The sequence below is a fragment of the Narcine bancroftii genome, chromosome 7 (genome assembly GCF_036971445.1).
Source record: "Narcine bancroftii isolate sNarBan1 chromosome 7, sNarBan1.hap1, whole genome shotgun sequence".
Taxonomy (NCBI): Eukaryota; Metazoa; Chordata; class Chondrichthyes; order Torpediniformes; family Narcinidae; genus Narcine; species Narcine bancroftii.
Window position 1 is genome coordinate 170544709 of NC_091475.1, and position 21294 is coordinate 170566002.

The 21294-nt window shown below is 41.3% G+C and overlaps 1 protein-coding gene across 8 annotated transcripts in view; it reads left to right on the forward strand.

The window, feature by feature from the left end:
* The window catches only part of atm (ATM serine/threonine kinase), a 225143-nt gene that overhangs the window by 20563 nt on the left and 183286 nt on the right, over nt 1-21294 (forward strand). For all 8 annotated transcript variants that reach the window (XM_069891269.1, XM_069891268.1, XM_069891270.1 and 5 more), the window contains exons 4-7: nt 3184-3329; nt 8510-8674; nt 9759-9924; nt 12443-12681. In XM_069891269.1, the coding sequence (XP_069747370.1) occupies nt 3184-3329; nt 8510-8674; nt 9759-9924; nt 12443-12681 (716 nt within the window). The remainder of the gene's footprint in view (nt 1-3183; nt 3330-8509; nt 8675-9758; nt 9925-12442; nt 12682-21294) is intronic.

A 21294-nucleotide genomic window follows, 5' to 3' on the forward strand; every position in this document is an offset into this window, starting at 1 on the left:
TTATATATCACGCCCTAAAAGTTTAAAAAAAAAAATTGGGATCCAACATTATCAGATAAATGTTTTCGCTGTAAGAAGGAAACGGGAATGCAATTTGGGCATGTGAGAAAGTGAAAAAGTTTTGGGAAGATCTAAATCAGGTATTAAATAAAATCATAAAAAGCAACATACCAAAAAATCCAGAGATCTTTCTTCTAAGTAATATAAGAAGTAACGAATTAGGCCTCAAACTGGATGAAGCACAAAAAAGATTTATTATGATCGCGTTAGCTGTAGCAATAAAATGTATAATGTCAACTTGGAAATCAGAAGAGAGCCTAAGAATACAGCAATGGTACATGGAAATGAATAAATGTATTCCATTGGAAAAAATAACATGTAATTAAAATAATAAAGTCACATTATTTGAACAAATTTGGGAACTGTACATGGAACACAACACAGAGAGCTTGCCTCCGACCTCCACCCCCTAAAATGATAAGACAAAATGACTTGATCCAGTATGTAAAAGTAGATGACACATTTTTCTTGTTTATTTTTCATTGTGTGATGACATTGTTTAATGGTTTTATTGTATTGTATATGTTGAATGTTTATTGGTTTTGGAGCGGGGAGGGAAGGTAAGGGGGGGAAAAAAGGGGAGAAAATGCCACTGTGTATATTTAAGAGGGAAATGTTTGTATGTATTTTGGTTGATATGGTTCACAGTGTGAAAAATAAAAAAAAAAAAATTATATTGACTGGGACTCCCATATTGTAAAAGGGCTGGATGGCTTGAAGTTTGTCAAATGTGTTCAGGGAAGTTTTCTAAATCAATATATAGAGGTACCAAATAGAGAGAGTGCAATACACACAGTCCCCAGGTTGAAAACACTTGATTTACAAACAACTCATGGTTGACCGGAAATAGAATGCTGTGAACTTCTGGTTTGAGCGTAGTTATGCTGTAGGATACTCTCGCGTGATGCTACCATCGCCCAGCACAGGACCAGGTTAGTGTAGTAGCGAGAGTAGTAAATGCTACAGGACCTGTAATTTCAATGGCCTCCACAGATCTTTGTGCAGCAGCTATCAGATTCCACTAATAGTCTGCATTAATAACCCCGATTAAAAGGTGATAATTGGCTAAAATTGCTGGAAACGCAGAGTGGTTCCAGCTGCGGGTGGGATTATGGGTAACCAAGACAGCCATTGATGCCGCCAGCTACTGCCGCCATAAGTTTTGTTTTAACAAAACAAGTTTTAGCAGGGAAGGGGCTGGGCGCAATTTCAGTGTAAGTGTTATTTCAGTGTAAGTACTTCCCTCTCACCGTGCAGGTGGCTCCTGACACTATTTAGGAATGCACATCATGTACTGCATTATTATGCTTAAGATGTTTTAGTGTATTGGGAAGTGTTTTATACGCATATAAAGGTAAAATATATACTATATACTAAGATAAACATTTGATTAACTGATGCTCAATAAAGACCTTATGTATCTGTTCTAACTTGCATACAAATCCGAATTAAAGACAGACCTAGGTAACAGAATTCGTTTTTAACCCGAGGACTGCCTGTACAAGATCCCCTATAAGGGAACGAAACAAGACAGATGACAGACGTATATGTCGGGAAATATTTTGGTCCAGTGATCGTAATACCATTAGATTCAAGTTAATTGTAGAGAAGGATAGGTCTGGGGCTCTGGTTGAGATTCTAAATTGGAGAAAGAGCAATTCTGAGGAAATGAGAAAGGACGTAGAATGCGTGGATTGGGATAAGTTGTTTTCGGGCAAGGATGTGTGAGGTAAGTGGAAGAACTTAAAAGGTGAAATTTTGAGAGTACCTGTACAGAGTTTGTATGTTTCTGTCAGGATTAAATGCAAGTTTAGCAGACATAGGGATATTGAGAATATGGTTTGAAAGAAGAGAGAGATGTATAGCAGGAACAGGCAAGTTGGAGCAAATGTACTTGAGGAGGTCATGGAACCTATACAGATTAAAGAGGAGGAAGAGTTTGCTGTCTCTAAGCAAATAAAGGTGATTAAAACCCCAGGGCCTGGTAAGATATTCTCTCATACCTTTAGGGAGGCTCTTGAGGCTTCAATTTGTAAAAATTGTAGGGGCTCTGGCAGAAATGACCTTAGCTACGGAATAATGCTGGAGAATTAGAGGGTAGCTCATGTTGTTCCATTGCTTAAAAAAAAAACTCCAAAAGTAACCCTGGAAATTATAAGCCGGTGAGTCTGATGTCAATAATAGATAAATTATTGGAAGATGTTCTAAGAGATCAATATACAATTATTAAGGATAGTCAACGTGGGTTTGTGCGTGGTAGGTTGTGGTTAACCAATCGAGGAGGTTACCAGGGGAGTTGACGAAGGAAAGGCTGGGAATGTTGTCTACGTGGACAAGGTCCCACAAGGGAGGTTAGTCAGGAAGGTCAGATACTAGGCATTCATGGTAAAATAGTAAACTGGATTTAATAATGGCTGGATGGGAGAAGCCAGAGAGTAGTGGTGGATGATTGCTTCTCAGACTGGAGGCCTGTGATTCATGGTGCGCCTGAGGGATCAGTGCTGGAATGTTCTGCTACCACTTTACAGGGCTTTTGTGAGGCCACACCTAAAGTACTGTGTGCAATTCTGATCTCCTAACTTGAGAAAGACTATGGAGGCACTCCAAAGAAGGTTATCAGATTGTTTATTGAGATGAGGAGAATAGTTTATGAGAGTAGAATTGGGAGAAGTAACGTCCAGATTTGGGGAAGTACAGATGAGCTTCTTCCATAGAGTACCGAATCTGATATTCTCCATGAAGCAGCAGCGACTGCCTCATTGAGTGACCGATTTTTGAATTGTAGGGGAATTAAGGGTTATGGGGAATAGATGGTATGTGGAACTAGAGACGATAGTCATGATCTTACTGAATAGTGGAGCTGGCTCGATGGGCAAGATGGCCTACTCTTGCTCCTATTTCTTGTACCGACTCGTACAAAGAATTAGCATGGCTAATTCAGTTAGGTTTCTTAGGTTTTCCCTGCTTTCCTTTCTCCCAACTTCATATTAATAATGTCTTTGCTGCCAATGCAGTGAAAAACTTATTTTATTGCAAATATAAGCATGGAACCTTATTGAATAAAATTTAATAGTATTCCACCGTTATCTTCTTACTCACTTTTAATCAATGATTATTTTTTAGGTTTCTGCAAAAGTACATCCAAAAAGAGACTGAATGTCTCCAGGCAGCCAATCCCAAAGTGTCAGCAACAACTCAAGCCAATCGACAAAAGAAAATGCAAGAAATAAGCAACATCATGAAATATTTTATCCGAACAGCCAATAAAAGTAAGTATCTAAATATTTAAAATATTTTGAAAATGAACTCTTTGCTCTGAGAGGAAACATTTAAAATGTACAATTTAATCATACTTTTAAATATTGCATAAAGTGTATTTATTTGCATATGTTTCAACCTCTATTGGGTGATTATAGGCCCTTTTTCAAAAGAAATACAAAATTTAGTTCTCTGAGCAGGCTGGAGGACATGATTGTTCCTAAATTATTATCTGAATATAATTGTGTTTATTCTTAACAGCTTTCAGGTTTTTATTTTTATTTTCGAACAATATGTTGAGAAATTTGAATTTAGAGATATATTAAATGACCACATCTCATCTGCATTCAAAGAGATTTTGTTTGGATTTGGAAAATGATCATGCTTATGAGAACAGAAATCAACATTTTGTAAGATTAATTGCAAAGGCTGTGTATTTTTATTCTGCCTCCGACAAGTCCAAATATTGAAAACAATGGGATCAAAGCTGGAATAATTTCTGTGGTTTTCCTTCTTTTATACCAACACATTTTTGTAAGGTGCTGCAGTATTGTGAGAGAATAGAATGCATAGCTCCAAGTTTGTTCTGGGAGAAATGGGTTGCCCTTTATGAGGGACTGGCACGAATACTCCAGGAAGAGCAACCTGTAGCTTTGGGACAGGCTTTACTGGAGTCTGACTGCAACCAGTATCCTAATGAATTGAACAACTAGTTCAGTAGATAAGAGAAGGTTCTGGTGAAGGGAAGTTTAGACAGCCGTGGAGAAAAGTCATGGCATTAGTGCAGGGTAGTTCAATAATTAGAAAGTCAGGAATGAATGGCACACAAAAACCTAAGAGGTTATCTCCAATTTTAGTTGGAAAATGATAAAGACAAAGTTGAAGGAACTGCACATGCTACAAGGTAAAATGATTTAATCCAACAATTAAAAATAAATAATGACTAATAACCATTATCAGAATCAGGATTTATTGTCATGAAGTCATGAAATTCTGTTTTGTGGTGGCATCATTAGTGCGAACATGCGTGTTATAACAATCTCCTGTATCTTTTTCCCGATGGCAGCAGAGTGAAGAGGGCCTCTTTGAAGATAGGGGCTGCTCTTTTAAGACACCCCCTCATTTAGATGTCTTTGATGGAGTGAAGTCTGTTGCCTATGATGTTGCAGATTAAGCTAACAACCCTCTGGAGTTTATTCTTGTCCTGAGAGTTGGCACTTCCATACCAGGCAGTGATGTAACCAGCCAGAATGCTCTCCACGGTACACCTGTAGAAGTTTACGAAAATCTTCAGTGACATACTGAACCACCTTAGATACTTCACAAAATTTAGCCACTGCGGGGCCGCCTTTGTGATTGCATCAACATGGAGGCACCAGGGCAGATGCTCAGAGATGTTGAAACCCAGGAATTTGTAATTCTTGACCCTCTCCACTACTGAGCCCTTAATGAAAACTTGGCTGTTTTCCCCTGACTTCCTCCTGAAGTCCACAATCATCTCCTTGGTTTCGCTGATGTTGAGCACAAGGTTGTTGTCATTACACCATTCATTGAACTGATCTGTCTCCCTCTTGTACGGTTCTTCATTGTTGTTTGTGATTCTGCCAATAACTATGGTGTCATCGGGAAACTTGTAGATGCCATTGGAATTGTGCCTGTCCACACAGTCGTGGGTGTACAATGAGTAGAGCAGTGGGTTAAGCACACGTCCTTGGGGTGCACCTATGTTGATGATCAGCGAGAAGGAGATATTGTTTCCAATTCGTACTGACTGTGATCTTTCAATGAGAAAGCCAAGGATCCAGTTGCAGAGTGGGGTACGGAGGCCTAGAGTTTGTAGCTTCTTCACCAGAACTGCCTCACGTGCAGTACGTTGTCCAAGGCCTTTTGAAAATTTAAATATACAACATCCTCTGCATCTCCTTTGTCTAGCCTGCTTGTGGATTCCTCTAAAAATTGCTGCAGTTTTGTGAGGGAAGATTTTCCCTTCAGGAAACCATACTGACTTTGGCCTATCGATAATTTATTGCAATAATTTAGAACAAAAAACAATCTACTGGCAGAAGTCAGCTGGTTGAGCAACATCTTTAAGTGGTAAAAGAATTGTCAACATTTTAGGTTGATACCCTTCATCAACTCTTGCAAAATTTGCCATCTCATGACTCTAGTAGTAACTTGGTATCTTACCATATGTAATAAGTGTAATCCAGTAATCATGGGGACTTCATGTACTGTGCAAACCAGTGCATAAAATAGATTGGAGGAGTTTATATGAGATGGTTTTGTCGATCAGAGGATTGAACTAACGAAGGAACAAACTATTGTAGATCTGGTATAGTTCAGAGAAATGATGGTGGTTAAGGGACCTTTAGGGAAAAGAGATGATGGGATTCTGTAAAAGGATAAAAAGTAATTTTGATCATTGTAAAACATTGTTCTTAAAATCCGGGGCACAGGACACTACAAAGATAAATAAGGAAACTATATTGAAAGAAATAAGCACACAATGTGGTGTCGATCAAGCAGCATCAAAGGGAGAAAAAGGAATTATCAACATGTGGGCCAGAACTCAATCAGACCTGACTATGGATGAGGAGAGGTGGTATAATGTATCTGACTATTATATGCTGTGTATTATGTATGTGCACTGAGGTTCGGAGAAACACTGTTTCAACTGATTGTTTGTGTACAGTCAGATATTAATGAAAATGCACGGTGTGAGGGGTAGGACTGGGTTGAGTGTGGGAAATTGCTGCACCAAAGAGAGATGAAGGATGACGGACAGAGGCAATTAACTGGCAGAATCCAGATGGAGGGAGAGGGAAGGAAAAGAACCAAAGGGAAGAGGTGGAGGATGATGAGTCATGGGTAGCATAAAGATATGAGATTAAATGAGCAAAGGCTAACCTAAACAATTAATACATACAGAACTGAGCCACTTCTAATTAATTTAAACTTTAAAGCAAAAGTTGATTTATTTGTATTCCATCACAATTTAACTCTAAAACAAGCAATTGAAAACCCACTTCAATTAATCTTGTTTACACAAACTACAGCTGCACGCAGTTCAGTGCAGATGCTGATATGGTACAGGCCCAAGTCAAGATTGGACCCGTTAACAAACATTTCTACCACTGATTCCACCTGCATTGAATTTGTCCATCGTTATTGAATGAAGATCTACCGGGACCAATGCCTGAAGAGGGCGCACAAAATCAGTGAACCGGTGCAGACTCGAAAGGCCAACATGGCCTGTTTCCGCTCCGTAAATGGTTATATGGTTATATGATCCCTACTTTAAGAATGGGTTGCATTCCAAGCAAAAAATACGTATTGCAATTTTCTGTCAAGCAAACCAATTTTTTTTCCATTGTGGATGCATTATGTGGAATGCATCCCATGACATTCCTTCTCCAATATTAAGCTATTTTATCCTCCAGTCAAAATGACCCACCACTGTCATTTCATAACTGAGGTTGATATTAGACTCTGGGTGGGAGGCTAGATAAGGATCTGGTAAAAAAAAAAACAACAAACTTTGTCCATTTTTAGTCACCCATTACTGTAGGGTGATAACGTTTGGACAAGACATCCATGTATTGATTGGATTGGCAGTCCTAGCCAAATTCCTCTTTTGCCACACTCTCGCTGAGGAGAAGGTTTAGGAAATGGGGATATCAGGGATGATGTTCAAAGATTGGGATTCATGGGAGAAAGGTAGGGTAGAAGGAGTTCAGGGAGTAATGGGTTAAAGTGTGATGATTTAATAAGAGTGAAGGCCAAGGGATGACTTCAAAGAGGTGGCCATGGCTACTGCAGAGTGTTCCCCACCACCCCCACACCACCAATACAGCAGGTCTAAACAAATGCCTTGCAGATGAAGTGCTTGGCAACACTGCATTTGGAGATGTCTGTTCATATTAGTTGTTGTCTTCCAAAATTTCATTTGTCCTTGAATGTATTTACATCTTCCAAATTCTCCCCATCTCCTTTACATCTCTGCATTTTCATGGAATCACAGAATGGGTGCAACACAGACAGAGGCCATTTGGCATCTCATCCATGCCAGCCTGATTTCTCCAGTTCCATCTACTACCTTTTTCTCTATGTCTTGCAGATTTTTCTCCACTATGTTTCTGTTTCCCACAATGGAACCTGTCCCCAACATAAGTGCAGACAGAGCATTCCAACTTCTAACCATGCTACATAAACAAAGCTTTTCTTCATATTTTCCTTGATCTCTAGTCAGATTTATGTCCTTGCCTTCAAGAATGTTGAAATTAACACTGTATAAATGGAGCATTGTATCTTAAATCCAAACAAAATTGATCACACAATCCTACGCCATTATTCATCTTCAGCACCTCCCAGTCCAAGTTTTTTTTTTAACTATTCAGGAAATGTTTGGACAGAAACTAAAAAAAAAAACAGCATCTTTATGTCTCGGCTAAAATCCAGAATGTACTATTTATTATTTATTGTACTTTGTGTAAATGACTCCATACTGAACAATTTGCCGAAGGAATCCAATTGGAAGAGAGGGTTGGAATTGTGAAAATGAATAAACAAAGCCATTCAAGTCAGCCTCACATCCAGTAATCCATTCTCAACATCACAAAGGAGAATTTTCCTGTTATTCAGCATATTTATCTTTCTTTGCATCTAATTCATCCCTTTTCAGACATTGATATTTCCAGTGGAAGAGGGCATAGCTTTTGGGTCCACTGACTGGTTATGTCTGTGTTTTTAATTTTATAAAATATCTTTCTGTACTTCAGTATAATCAGGTAATACAATGAGTTGAGTTTACTTTCATATACCCTGTTATGATATTTGCAAGGAATTGTTCAAAATTCATTGCAGGTAGTCTCTGACATAACCTGTGCGATTTACAGCCATCTGACTGAAAAAAATAAAGTAAAGAAAAATGTATGTAAATATAAAAATCACACTTTTGGAGTGAAACTGGGGGCCCATCTATGGAAAATAGCACCTATGGCAGGGGTGGCCAACTTTACACGAAAGCTGGCCTTGGTGGCCACTATGTTATATTTGACAAACAATAAAATGGATACAGTGAATTTCCAACTTGCATCCATTTCAAGATATGACTGGTCGGTCAGAACAGGTAAGTTGAGGACTACCTGTACTCCAAATGTTTAATGTTATTTCATTTATCACTTTTATTTAGGAGGTCCCCATTTGAAATGTCAAGAGCTACTGAAACATATCATGGATATTCTGCAGAATAAATTCAGCTGTGCTGCCTATGGGGCTGACTACAATAGTATACTGTTGAAAGATGTTCTTTCAGTTCGGAAATACTGGTGTGAAATAACCCAGCAACAATGGTCAGGTATATTTTTTTCTGTGATTGCTATAAATGTTATTTGTTAATTTAGAATCATAATTCACATTACATTGGAAAGCAAAGATTTTTATTTTGTCAAAATTTGACACTGATACTACCTTTTCTAATGAGGTGAAATTAAACTTGCATCTCTTCCCCAACATTGTGATTCATTTCAGTGCCCGAACCACTCGTACATATGTCTAAAGACAATATACTGTACACATGTATGGTTACAAGCCAACAGTGTGGAAAATTGTTCAGATTTAACATTTCTGAGTTTTGGACAATAATAATTCTTGTCCCAAAGATTATACGGAGTGGTAATCTCCTTGAATGGTGGTTAGAATTTATCATTGGTGAATCATCAGGGTTTAATTTATTGTCTTTAATCTAGCAATTTTGATTCAAATGTATGATTTTCTGGATCATTTGAGAGGATATTTGTGAGTTAACCCCATTGTTGTGCATCCAAAAGCCAGGCATTCAAGAGGAAAATGCATCTTTCCCTGAAGGATGTTATTGAGCCAGATGGGTTTTTTAAATTAATTCAGTAGTTTCAAAGTTATTCACACTTGATCTTTTTTTAGTCAGGATTGTATTTCAATCAAGGCCTCAGGTGAAAGACCAATATCTAATACCGTAATAATAGTGCATCTATTTATTTTAGTGATCGGAACATATGAGTTTTAGACATGACCTATTAAGGTGATTTCTTGCATTGAGTTACCGACTTGTAATATTTTATTCATGATCACAAAATTTATTCAGTTCTGTGAATGTGATTTGCACAGATTAAAGTTTTAATATAAAATATTTTTTTTTAAAATAAGAATTTATTTTCAAGTGTTAATATAAAATCAGGAGGAATTAAATCTGAACTGATGAGTTCAGGGAAGAAAATCCAACCACAGAGCATATGGTCTAAGCAATGTGGTCTAGAGCCTTAAGTTTGTGTTTGAAACTCTCTCAGCACAGTATTTGGGTTTTTTTTTTAAGACACTACTCACAATGTTTGGAAGCAAAACTGATACTCTGCATGTTTAAAGAGTTGAATGTTGAATGAGATGTTCTCCAACTTTCTTTCTAGATTTAATATCTTTATATTTCAAGATGTACCTAAGACCCTCAAGAGATACTAACCGAGTTCTTGTAGCCAGAATAGTTCATACCCTTGTGAAAGGTTGCTGTTTACAGTCGGAAGGCCTGACCTCCAAACTTTTTGAATTCTTTGCAAAGGCAATGCAGAGTGCAAGGTATTGTGCTTTTTTTTTACATTTTATTGATCATTGTTTCAGCAAATGTTTCATCTTTATTAATTCTACAACTAATGCTGATTAAATAGTCATTGTTAAGTGCATTTGGGAGTGACAGAGTATTTGACTGCACATCAGGGGGTTCCTGGTTCAAATCCTGGTGTCGTCTTACATAGGTCCATGGATAGGAGAGGTCAAATGCAATTGGCACTAGCTCAGATTGGCATTTTGATTGTAATGAATGAGAAGGGTCTGTTTCCATGCTGCATAACTAACGGTCTGATTTATTTGAACTTAGACTGTGCCACCTGTTTACTTGTTTGTCGCTGGGTTCCTACGAATCATTTTAATGCAGACAATATTTCTTTTTCAGTATATGACTAGTATTCAAAATTAAGCTTTAAAGAAGGCAAAATAATTTAAAAATACATCTTGGCGCCTCACAGTTTGGCGGGCAGCAACCTCCTTTGAAGAAGACCGCAGAGCCCACCTCACTGACAAAAGGCAAAGGAGGAAAAACCCAACACCCAACCCCAACCAACCAATTTTCCCCTGCAGCCGCTGCAACCGTGTCTGCCTGTCCCGCATCGGACTTGTCAGCCACAAACGAGCCTGCAGCTGACGTGGACTTTTACCCCCTCCATAAATCTTCGTCCGCGAAGCCAAGCCAAAGAAGACATTCAAAATACAGTAATTGGTTAAATTTGTATTCAATTGTCTTTTAAACATTTTAATTTTTAAATTATTAGTTTCATTTAAAAGGGATAGTCTCTTCCAAAATTATAGATTAAATTTGATATTTTGCCCAACAGTATAATTAATTTAAAAAAAAATTTTTAGACATACAGCACAGTATCAAGTCCTTCTGGCCCATGAGTCCATAAATACCCCAATTAACCTACAACCCCTGTATATTTTAAAAGGTGGGAGGAAACCCATGCAAACACATACAGAAAATACAATCTTGCATACAGCACTGGATTTGAACCCAGGTTGCTGGTGCTAGTAATAACATTGCACTAACTGCTATGCTAACCATGTCACCAAGTTGAATTTGTAATTCTTTCTTGTATACATTCTAAAAAAGATCTTTGGTTTGGTTTAAGTTTATTCTCCCATTATACCTGAATGAATCATTTTGCTGTGTGAGTAAAAGGAGGACATTGCAGAGTTGCAATGAAACAAAAGTTAACTAATGCAATGCCAAAAATGCTACGAGTATAAAGTAATCTTCATAAATGGGAAGACCACCCTTCAAAGAGGTTAAAATAAAATCATTTCCTTGACATTCCAAAAGATGATCATGATGAGGTTATTCAGTCAAACTATTTTGATCATTCAATATCATTGCTATATTGCAACTAATTTCCTCTCAAGCATTTAGATTTAGTTGGAGACCCATGGGGAATGAAGGGGTGGAAATGCAGCGCTCCTGTGGAGTCCAACTGCCCGGTCAACTGCTGTCAGCTTCACACAGGCTTTGAACGGTGCATTAAAGGAGCTGACAATAGTTTTATCAAAAACCCTGCGACTGCGGGGTCTGACCGGCAGCAGCCATGAGGGTTTGCGCACTCCAGGGAAGCAGAAGATTGGCACAGGTCACCAGAAAATGGGGAGACCAACCCCAGTCTGAGAAACAGAAGAGATGACCTATGGGATGGTGACCACTGCGGCAGAACAGTGAGTGGGCTCTGCGGTTGAAAGACCCATGCACGGTGACCACATTGGCAGACCAGTGAGCGAGCTGCTGGCAATGCGAGGCGAGGAACCCACAGAGACTGTTGGCTTCTGGAGTTTCGTGTTGGGCTGCATACTGCTGGAGACTGGCTTGAAACTGGCTGAAGGGGTACGAAGTATCGGAACTGAGATGCAAGAGGGTGCTGAAGGGTTCCTGACCGTGCCGGAGGTTCGGATCTGGAGTTCGGGTTTCCAGTGGTTTGGACTGGACTCTTTGTGGCTGTGGAAGTGCTGGAGGTGAATCGACGGGCACTCGGAGAGTCTAGGGGGGCCCTCTTTTGCTTCTTTTTCTCTAATTGTAAGAGGCACTTCAGGGAATTTTTGCCAACAGTGAACTTGTCTGCCTTACAGCAAGGAAACGCAATTTCATGTAATACGATACTGTTTTATTACAAGGACAATAAATTCAATCTTGATTCTTGAGATTTTTGTTGCAGAAACTAAAAATGCTGGAGGAATTCAACTGATCAGGTAGCATCAGTGTTGTGGAAAAAGACAGTCAAGCTTTCAGGTCCTGATGAAGTGCCTTAACCTGATATGCCAACTGTCTCTTTCCCTCCACACATGCTACTTTGTTCTGATGATTTTTCTCTGTAGTTTGTTATTTCAACAGCTGAAATAATTGTTGAATTTTACTCCCAAGTCTAGTATATTGCCATTTCAGATGACCAAATATAGTCTTGGGATCTCATTTTTTTTAATGTACGTAGGTGAAAATAGCTTAAACAAAAGATGCTAGCACATTTTATAGATTGTTTCAATTCATCTTTCTGTGTTGCAGACAGGAACAAGCCTTTGCAGTCATTGAACATATTATCTCAGCTCTCAACATCTTCCTCAACACGTGTGTAATGAATTGTCGCATTCGTGTATGTAAACTTGGGGAGGACATTTTCCCAACTCTTCTTTACCTTTGGACTCAGAAACATCTCCAAGATTCTTTAAAGGAAGAAATCATTGAATTTTTTACACTACAGCTGCAGGCCCATCATCCAAAAGGGACAAAATCTCTGGAAAAAGGTACAGTAAAGATGAGTGGAAGTTTTCAATTGGTATTTATAATTCATAGTTTGTACATTTATTTTCTACTGGAATTGCACACGAGTTACATATAAAATAAAATTATGTACTTTTGTCTCTTAAAATGTTAAATTTAAATCTTTATTGTTAGTAACAGCGCATACAAGGTTGACTATGTTTCCAAAAGTAATCCCTGCAGATTACAGGTAGATGCATTTTGTTATCACCAGATGAGAACAAATTAACATGTACCAATTGAAGAATGGGGAAATGAGTAAGTGTATTCAATAATAATGTTGGAGAACAGTGTTTGTATGAGTCTTACAATGTCTTAAAATTATTCCAGATCTTCTGGAGTTACGACCTTGTATGATTTTGAAAAAATATTTGTCCAATGAACATGTAAGTAATAAATCGCATTGAGTCTGAGCAATTTAATCATTCTGTGCCCAAAATATACACCATTACAATCCAGCCTCCATACTTCAATTACAGAGAGAGTAAGACAGAGGCCTTCAGGATCTAACCTTGATATTCCTTCCCTTGCATTATTTGTTAACTGCTGATCTGTTATCAGATGCAGTCATCTCATTGTTAGAAGAACATACCTTGCTCAATGTTCAAAGAGTGACATGAGAAAGCATTTTTTTTTTTTTTTGCACAAATGTTTGCTTAATAGATAGAAGAGTATGGTAAGGTAAAAACTGAAAATCTTTTGCCCTCCCATCATAGAGGTATTGTCGGACTCTGGCTTTAACTTACTCTTAATTTAGTCTATGTGTAGTCTGAGTCCAGCGTGTTCTTTGAATGAAGTGATAGGAGAAGGTATTCGGTTCAACAGTCAATTTATTACACAGCACAAGAATAAAACTTAACAGAGCTCTGGGTCACTCATTAGTTCATAGGTCACTTGCACAGTGAGCTACTCCCCAAGACTGACCCCTATTGTCCAGTTGGCTCAGTTTATATAGGTCAACCTTATCATACAGAACAAAAGTTGGCTTCCTTTGCTAGATTTCATTATCATACAGAACAAAAGTTGTCTTCCTTTGCTAGATCTTTTTGCATAAGGGTTATCACAAGTCATCTCCTGTTTTGCAGATATCTGGGGTGTAGCACTCCCATCTTAATCCTCCAGGGCAGACTATCCTGTTGAGTTGATCAGAAATTAATTCATCCCCAGATATTTCTAATCACCATTCTGTTCTTGTCTGGCCAATTTCTGCTGTTCTCTTTAACACCTCCTCCTGCCTTAATCTTCCTCCTAGACTGGTTTTCCATTCCCTTTGTTTCTTGCAGGCCATTCTTTGTTTTGATCTGGCCTGTGTCTCCTGTGCTACTCACCACCTCCTTTAGTTTGAGCATTCCTTCTAAATCGTTTTATGCATTTCCTCTCCCTGTATTTTGGAGCAGACCATTTTGGTCAGCCAACTTTGCTCCATGCTGTGATTGCCACTTAATCACATTCCTCTTTTTCCCTGAACCATGTAGTAAATATAAACTTATTAATTAATCATTTCTTTCATAATGTTTTAACCCCTAGATTCCAACAGTCCCCCTTTTGGTCTCATGAAAATGAGACCAACCACCTGTTACCTTATTAGACCGAGACCTCAGGAGTTTTTGCAAGGACCGGCATCTCCGACCCCTTGTTAAACTTAACCTCACAAACTTGGCCATTATGAACACACTTCAGTCCAGTGGGCCTCCCAGGCTGACCACAAACCCTTTGTACAGTTGTTTCCTTCTCCAGGTGCTTCAAGGGCTAGGAACAACATCACCCATAGTCCCCACATAGTATTCATCTCAGCTCCCTTCATTGTTTTGATGCCAATAAATTGATTATGCCGTCAACCACTGATACACAGTCACCATAGACCAATAGTCTCTTTAAAAAGGGACATTAAGTGTTCTTAGTCCGTGGTTGCTTCACAGGTTCTCAGTCACCTCCGTTCGAATCTGTTCCAGTGTCCGTGTCGGTGGGTCCGTTGCTGCACACTGACTCCAATGATACCACGTCTCGCCTTTTCCTTGTAGTCGAACCGCGTGGGACGTCCTCTCCACCACTCTGTAGGGTCCTGTCCATCTGGGCTCCGACCACTTTCTTTTGATGACCTTTAGCAGAACCCACTCCGCGACTGAAGGTATCGGTGTTTCCCCTTCTCTGTTGGGACTTGTGACCTGTTGTGAAAAATCTGACACCAGAGCCGTTAGTTTCTCATAATAAAGCTTGCATCCCATTGAACTTATCTCATTCTTCGTAGTCTGAATTCCGGCTCCCGGTCCTGGAAACTGGTGCCCTGTTTGTAGTTCATATGGAGTAAATCCTGTCACAGAACTTACCAAACTCCTTATTGACATTAATGCCAGGGGCAACGCATCCACCCAATTTAGTTTGGTCCGTGCCTGTACTTTCCCGATCTTACTTTTTATTGTTTGGTTCATCCTCTCCACTTTCCCTTGGGATTGTGGATGGTACACCGTTCCAAAGGCATGTTTCAATCCCAACATCGCTTCTACCTCCTGTAGATCGTTATTCTTAAAATGACTTCCATTATCAGACCTAATTTTTCTAGGAAATCCGTGTCTCGGAATATACTGGTTGATCAGGAATTTACATACCGTCCTTGCATCTTCTCTTTTGGCAGGGATTGCCTCCAGCCACCCTGTGAACACATCTACTGCTACTAAGAGGTATCGATAGCCACTTACCCTCTCAATCATGTTCGTATAATCAAGTACGATTTCCTGCCCTGGTAACTTAGGTAGCGGGAACTGACCTTCATGTGGCTTTACAGTCGCCTTTACATTGAAAGCTATACATACCTCCCATTCTCTAATATGGTTCTCCACCATCGCCGGCAGGAAGGGGTGCCACCAATGTATCAAGTACCTTATCATCTGCTTCTTTCCACAGTGTGTTAGCCCATGCGCCTCCTCGAGGAGGGGTTTCATGAGTTCAGATGGTAAAACTGGCCTTCCGTCTATCGATCTCCATAGTCCTTGATCCTTGGTTGCCCCACTTTCCTCCCATACCATCCTTTCCTGAGGTGATGCCTTTGCTTGTTCCTGTACTATTACTTCTACCCTACACGGTGGTAATAAGTCATGTGCTGTTCTGTCTGCCTGTATCATAATAAACTGAGGGCCGTATCCTGCTGCCCTTTTAGCGGCCATGTCCGCTTCCTGATTTCCCCGAGCCACCATCGTATCTGTTCTATCATGTCCTTTACATTTAAGAACTGCTAATGCCCTTGGTTTCAGGAGGGCCTCAGCCAGTTTCCTAACATCCTTCTCGTGTTTAATTGGGGTCATTGCTGCTGTTAAAAACCCACTTCTAATCCATTGACTAAGTTCAACCTGTATTGTCCCTACCACATATGCCGAGTCTGTATATATATTGACCTCCTTCCCTTCTGCCCATTCTAATGCTGCTATCATTCCCTGTAGTTCTGCGAGTTGTGCTGACTCCTTTCCTCTCACTGTCCCTGTAATGATTTCTTCAAATCCTCCTGTAGTTTTTCGTACCACCGCATAGGCAGCTTTCAATCCATCTGTGGGGTGTCTGTAACAGCACCCATCTGTAAACAAGGTTTCATCTGGTTCTCTTAAGGGTGTAGCCTGTAAGTCAGGTCTTATTTTAATATCCTTCACTACCCTCTTCTCACAACAGTGTGGTTCTCCCTTTCCCATATTGTCTGCCATGTTAATGCCTTCATGGGTAAATGTAACATTTGGAGCATTCAGGATCTTTTCTAGTCTCGTCTGCCTTAGTGAAGTCATTGTAAATGCTGTCGAGCTCACAAATGCTACAATGCTATGTGTTGTTAATACCGTCAGGCCATGTCCCATTACTATGTGTGCCACCTTTTGTAAAATCTTTGCTACTCCCGCTGCATGTCTCGTACATGGTGGGTGTCTGTCTTCCGTCGGGTCTAGTGTGATACTCACATACATGAGCACACATCTTCCACCCCCTTTTTTTCTGAAAAAGAACACCATCAATTGTGTGTGCTTTTTCAGAAACATCCAAAAAGAAAGGTAGTTTATAATTTGGAATCGCCAAATCTATAGCTGTTGTAAGAGCTTGCTTCAATAGAATAAAACTCATCTCAGCCTGTGCAGTCCAATCAAGTGTAGCTCCCAGATTCCTCATCCCCTGCTCATTCACCAAAGTTCGCAGTGGATGTGTCAACTCACCATACGATGGGATAAACTGCCTACTATAACCTGACAAACCCAAAAACGAAAGCATCTCTTTTACTGTCTTTGGTTTTGGATGATGTAGTATCGCTGTTTGATGTGCAGGAGAAATCCTTGTGCCTTTCGCTGAGACCATTCTCCCTAAAAAGGTGACCACCTGTCTGCAGCATTGCAGCTTTGAGCGAGAGACTTTAAAGCCTGCCTTGAACAGCTGCACTAGCAGGAGACAGGTGGCCTCCAAACAGGAAGTATGATCAGGTGCTGCTAATAGGATGTCATCTACATACTGGATCAGAACTACCCCACCTGGTAGTGCTAGCCCCCCCAGCTGTTCTTTCAACACCTGATTGAAAATCCCTGGAGATAAAATAAAGCCCTGCGGAAGCCTAGTATACCGCAACTTTCTACCTCTATACGTGAACGAAAACACATCTCTTAATGGTTCTGCCAGCGGCAAGCAAAAGAAAGCATTCGCTAAGTCTATGCAAGAGAACCACTTGTGGTTGGGGGTTAAAGCAGTCATGGCAGTATATGGGTTTGGTACTGGAACTGCGGGTGTTCGCACAATACCATTGATGCCCCTTAAGTCATGGGCCATCCGATATTTGCCCGTGTCTTGTTTAGGAACAGGTAAGATGGGTGTATTCCAACTAGAACACGAATGTTCCAACACCCCTGAATACATAAGGCCATCAATGGTATCTGCCAAACCTTCCTCAGCTTCAGGTTTGTGGGGATACTGCATCTGCCAAATAGGGGTGTAATCTGTCAGTTCAAAGGTTATGGGATCAACCTGCTGACAAAAACCCACATCTGCTGATCCCACTGACCACAGGTTCTCAGGGAGAGAATCTAGCATAGGGGCCGAGTCGGGGTGATCCATCTTCTCTCTACCATGAAAGCGTTCAATCTGTCTATGCTCAAGGAGGACTTGATCATATGTTGGAGACAAAATTTTGTATGCCTGACCAGATGAGGAGAACTGCACTGTCGGTATTTGGGTGTCAGACCAGTCACTAAGGGACCTCAAGTTCCGACACATCGGTCCCAAATCTTTTGCCTGGTGAGTAGTGCCAATTGCAAGGGTGACATGAGGAATGGCCTCACCTGCCATCTCATACCATTCCAGCTGTTCAGATGTCAGTGCCACCGTAGCGGCCACTCCCTCCTTTCCTACCACTATGTAGTCCGAATTAATTTCCCATAGCAAGCCCTTTACCTCTTCATAAAAGGCATGCTGATACATTTCATCCCCATCCCTATCGTAAAAGAGGGTCATTTGGGGAGGGTCCGAGGGAGGGGTATACGGGTGTAACGCCTGGATCCACGGCTTCCATTGATTATAAAGCTTTAGCAGCCCTCCCTTCTGTGGGTCCTCTGTTCCAACAGCCCCCAGTAAATGTCAGCCCATTGTCCCTCAGACGCGGATCCTCCAGCTGCCGCCAACAACATCTGAGAACTGGAATGCAGTGTAGTTAATGAACAGTTCATAGAATATCCATTTGGAAAGGTGACCTCTATTCCGCTGGGTCCACAAAGGATCGATGCTCCGCACTTGACCAACAGGTCTCTGCCCAAGAGATTGGTAGGGCACCTGGCTGACAAAATGTATTGATGTGTAAAAGTCTGTCCCGCCACAGAAGTGACTAGTGGTGTAGAAAACGGCAGATTTTCTGGTGTACCCGAAAACCCTATTAGCTGGACGCAAGAGGATGATGTTTTATCTTGAAATTCAGTGCCAGTGAGTGTTGAAAATCTGGCTCCCGTATCCACTAAAAAGGATACTTCCATGTCCATTACTTTAATCTGCAGGAAAGGGTCTGCCAACCTAGCCTGCTCGTGGGTGCTCGGGCTCCGTCACTGTGGGCAATATTGCTCCTCCTCTGTCAGCAAAGGGAATTGTCTCTTTGGAGCTAAAGCCGCATGGGGTGCCTGATGTACCGGGGGTGGCACTGACGATCTCTGGGGCTGGACCCAATGCTCATTTTGTGGTGGTCCATATCCCCTTCCCCCAGTGTCCCGAGGATCCCAAGCCAGGGGGCAGTCTCTCTTCCAGTGTCCTGGCTGACCGCATACAAAACATACGGCTGGTTGCATTCGTGGAGCACCCCGACCTCTCCCTCTTACTCGGAATCCCCCCATTGGACCTCCCGTTCTGGCCACATAGGTGGGACCCGGTGCCCAATATGGGGCCGGGTGCCAACTCATATTATTCCCTTGTGGTGGCTGCGTTGGCTGCTGAATCATCTGGTTCGCACCCTTTGAGGAAATCTTTTTTGCCTCGTTTGCCTTTTTCCTAGCCTCTTCCAATTGAAGCTTAAGGAGTTGCACTTGTGCCGACTCCATAGTATGTTTGTCCTCCTTTTGCTTAGCCCTGTAACGTTTCATGTGATGGGTCAAATGTTTTTCCCATTGCTCACTCGAGCAGCCAGGAATATCAGGGTTATTCTCTAATGCCTCCCTAACTACAGCTGGCAGTCCACTCATTACTGCAGCCCTAAAGAGTGTAGTCTGCAAGGGATCTGTGGCTGGGTGTACTCCTGCTTTATCTGTCCAACTCTCCCTACACTGACTCAAAAAAGTCGAGATCTCCTCATCCTCCTTTATGGAAAAGGTCAGGGACTGCATGACACCGGGGGGAACGGGGAACTTATCTCTCATTGCCCCTCCTACTGCAGTAGCATGGTTGGCAAATGGCTCGGCATCAAGGCACCTAGTGATTCCTGCGATCATTTCTACCTGCTGTATCTCCCACAGCCCAAGCTGTTTACCCAATAATGCTCTCCAATCCCCTATGGCTATCTTATGTCCCATCGTATATTGGCAGAACTTTCCCATCCACGCTCCACCTCCCTCAGTCGAAGGTGGTATTTTGTCCAAAATACAATTCATGTCGGTGAATGAGAAGGGTTGATACCTTTCCCCAATTTGCGGACCCTCATAAATTAACGGCATCTGTCTATACCTTTCTGGAAGCCGTACTTCCTCCCTGTCCCGCAACGCATATCCCAAAGGGGAACGAGGGTTATCCTGACTCTGTCTTCTGTGTGTGATCATGCTTCCCCTGATCGTGACTGGCTGTTCCTCCTCTTCATTCTCAACACTCACACTAGCTAGATCAGTATCCTCGTTCTGCTCTCTCTCCCGTTCCCATCTGACACTCGCTGGGTCATTTCCCTTCCTATTCTCCTCTTGTCCCAGTTCTCTCTCATCTGTATTTCCCAAGCCCCTACTATTTTTCCTTACTGCACATCTATCGTTCTGTACTTCGTGCATCCACTCTTTTGTTTCCTCCACTCTCTCCTGCGCAACTCTCTTCAGTCTCTCCTTCGCCTCATGTAGTTCTGGACCTGTTAACTCAGTGACATTCACTATTCCCTCACTTATCTGCATCGCTGGCATTTGGGGAATAGGATAAGGTGGTGGCAATGTCTCCGGTAACTCTGGATATAATGGGGCTGACAGCTTCACCTCCCCCGTATTCTCCTTAGTGTTATGGGATCCCTTTTTAATATCATGTTGAAGGTTCACTTCCACAGCCATGCAAGCCAATGTCATAATGTGTAAATCTGCCCTTCTCTGTTCCTTCACTTCTCTCTGTTTAAACCTTCTTCTATTCCTTATAGATCCTTGTCCTTTTGCCTCATGTTCCTGTACCTCCTTGGCTGCTTCCCTCTCTGCTTCTCCTAAGTACAGTACCAGCTGGATTTTTTCAAACCCTCGTGGTACCTTCCCCTGACTCTGCAGCTCTCTCCATATCTGTTCGTACCGTGCCATAGCCTGTACCTCCTCTCCCTTCGGTAATCCTCCCAGTAATTGATTTCTTGTTTTTTCCCACTGTCGGTTTACAGATGGGGGAACCCCTCTGTCTCCCCCGAGCTCTTGCCCTACATCCCTATTTACTCCTTCCATCTCCGTTCTGATCTTTAACCCTTTAGACTTCGTACTTCACTGGGTCTCTCCCCTGGTAGGATTTTGACACCCTGCAATTTACTTCGTCCCTTCCCACGTTATTATGAACACCAGCAGCACACTGTACACAAATCCTTAAACAAATACTTATTATAAAATATTATGATACACTAGACGATTCCTAAACAGATACTTATCCACTATAGAAGCAAATAACTATAACACAATACACCTTATACAGATACTGATTATACACTACTATGGTACACGATCCGTAATCAAATACTTATTACACACTATAGAAGCAAATAACCATCACCATACACCTTATTCTAATTGGCCAAGTGTCTAAAGCTATCTCTCGAGATCGCTACGAGGGGACTCCAACCCCGTTCTACTAGGAGGACTCCAACCCCCTTTTTACTACAGGGGACTCCAACCCCGTTCTACTAGGAGGACTCCAACCCCCTTTTTACTACAGGGGACTCCAACCCCGTT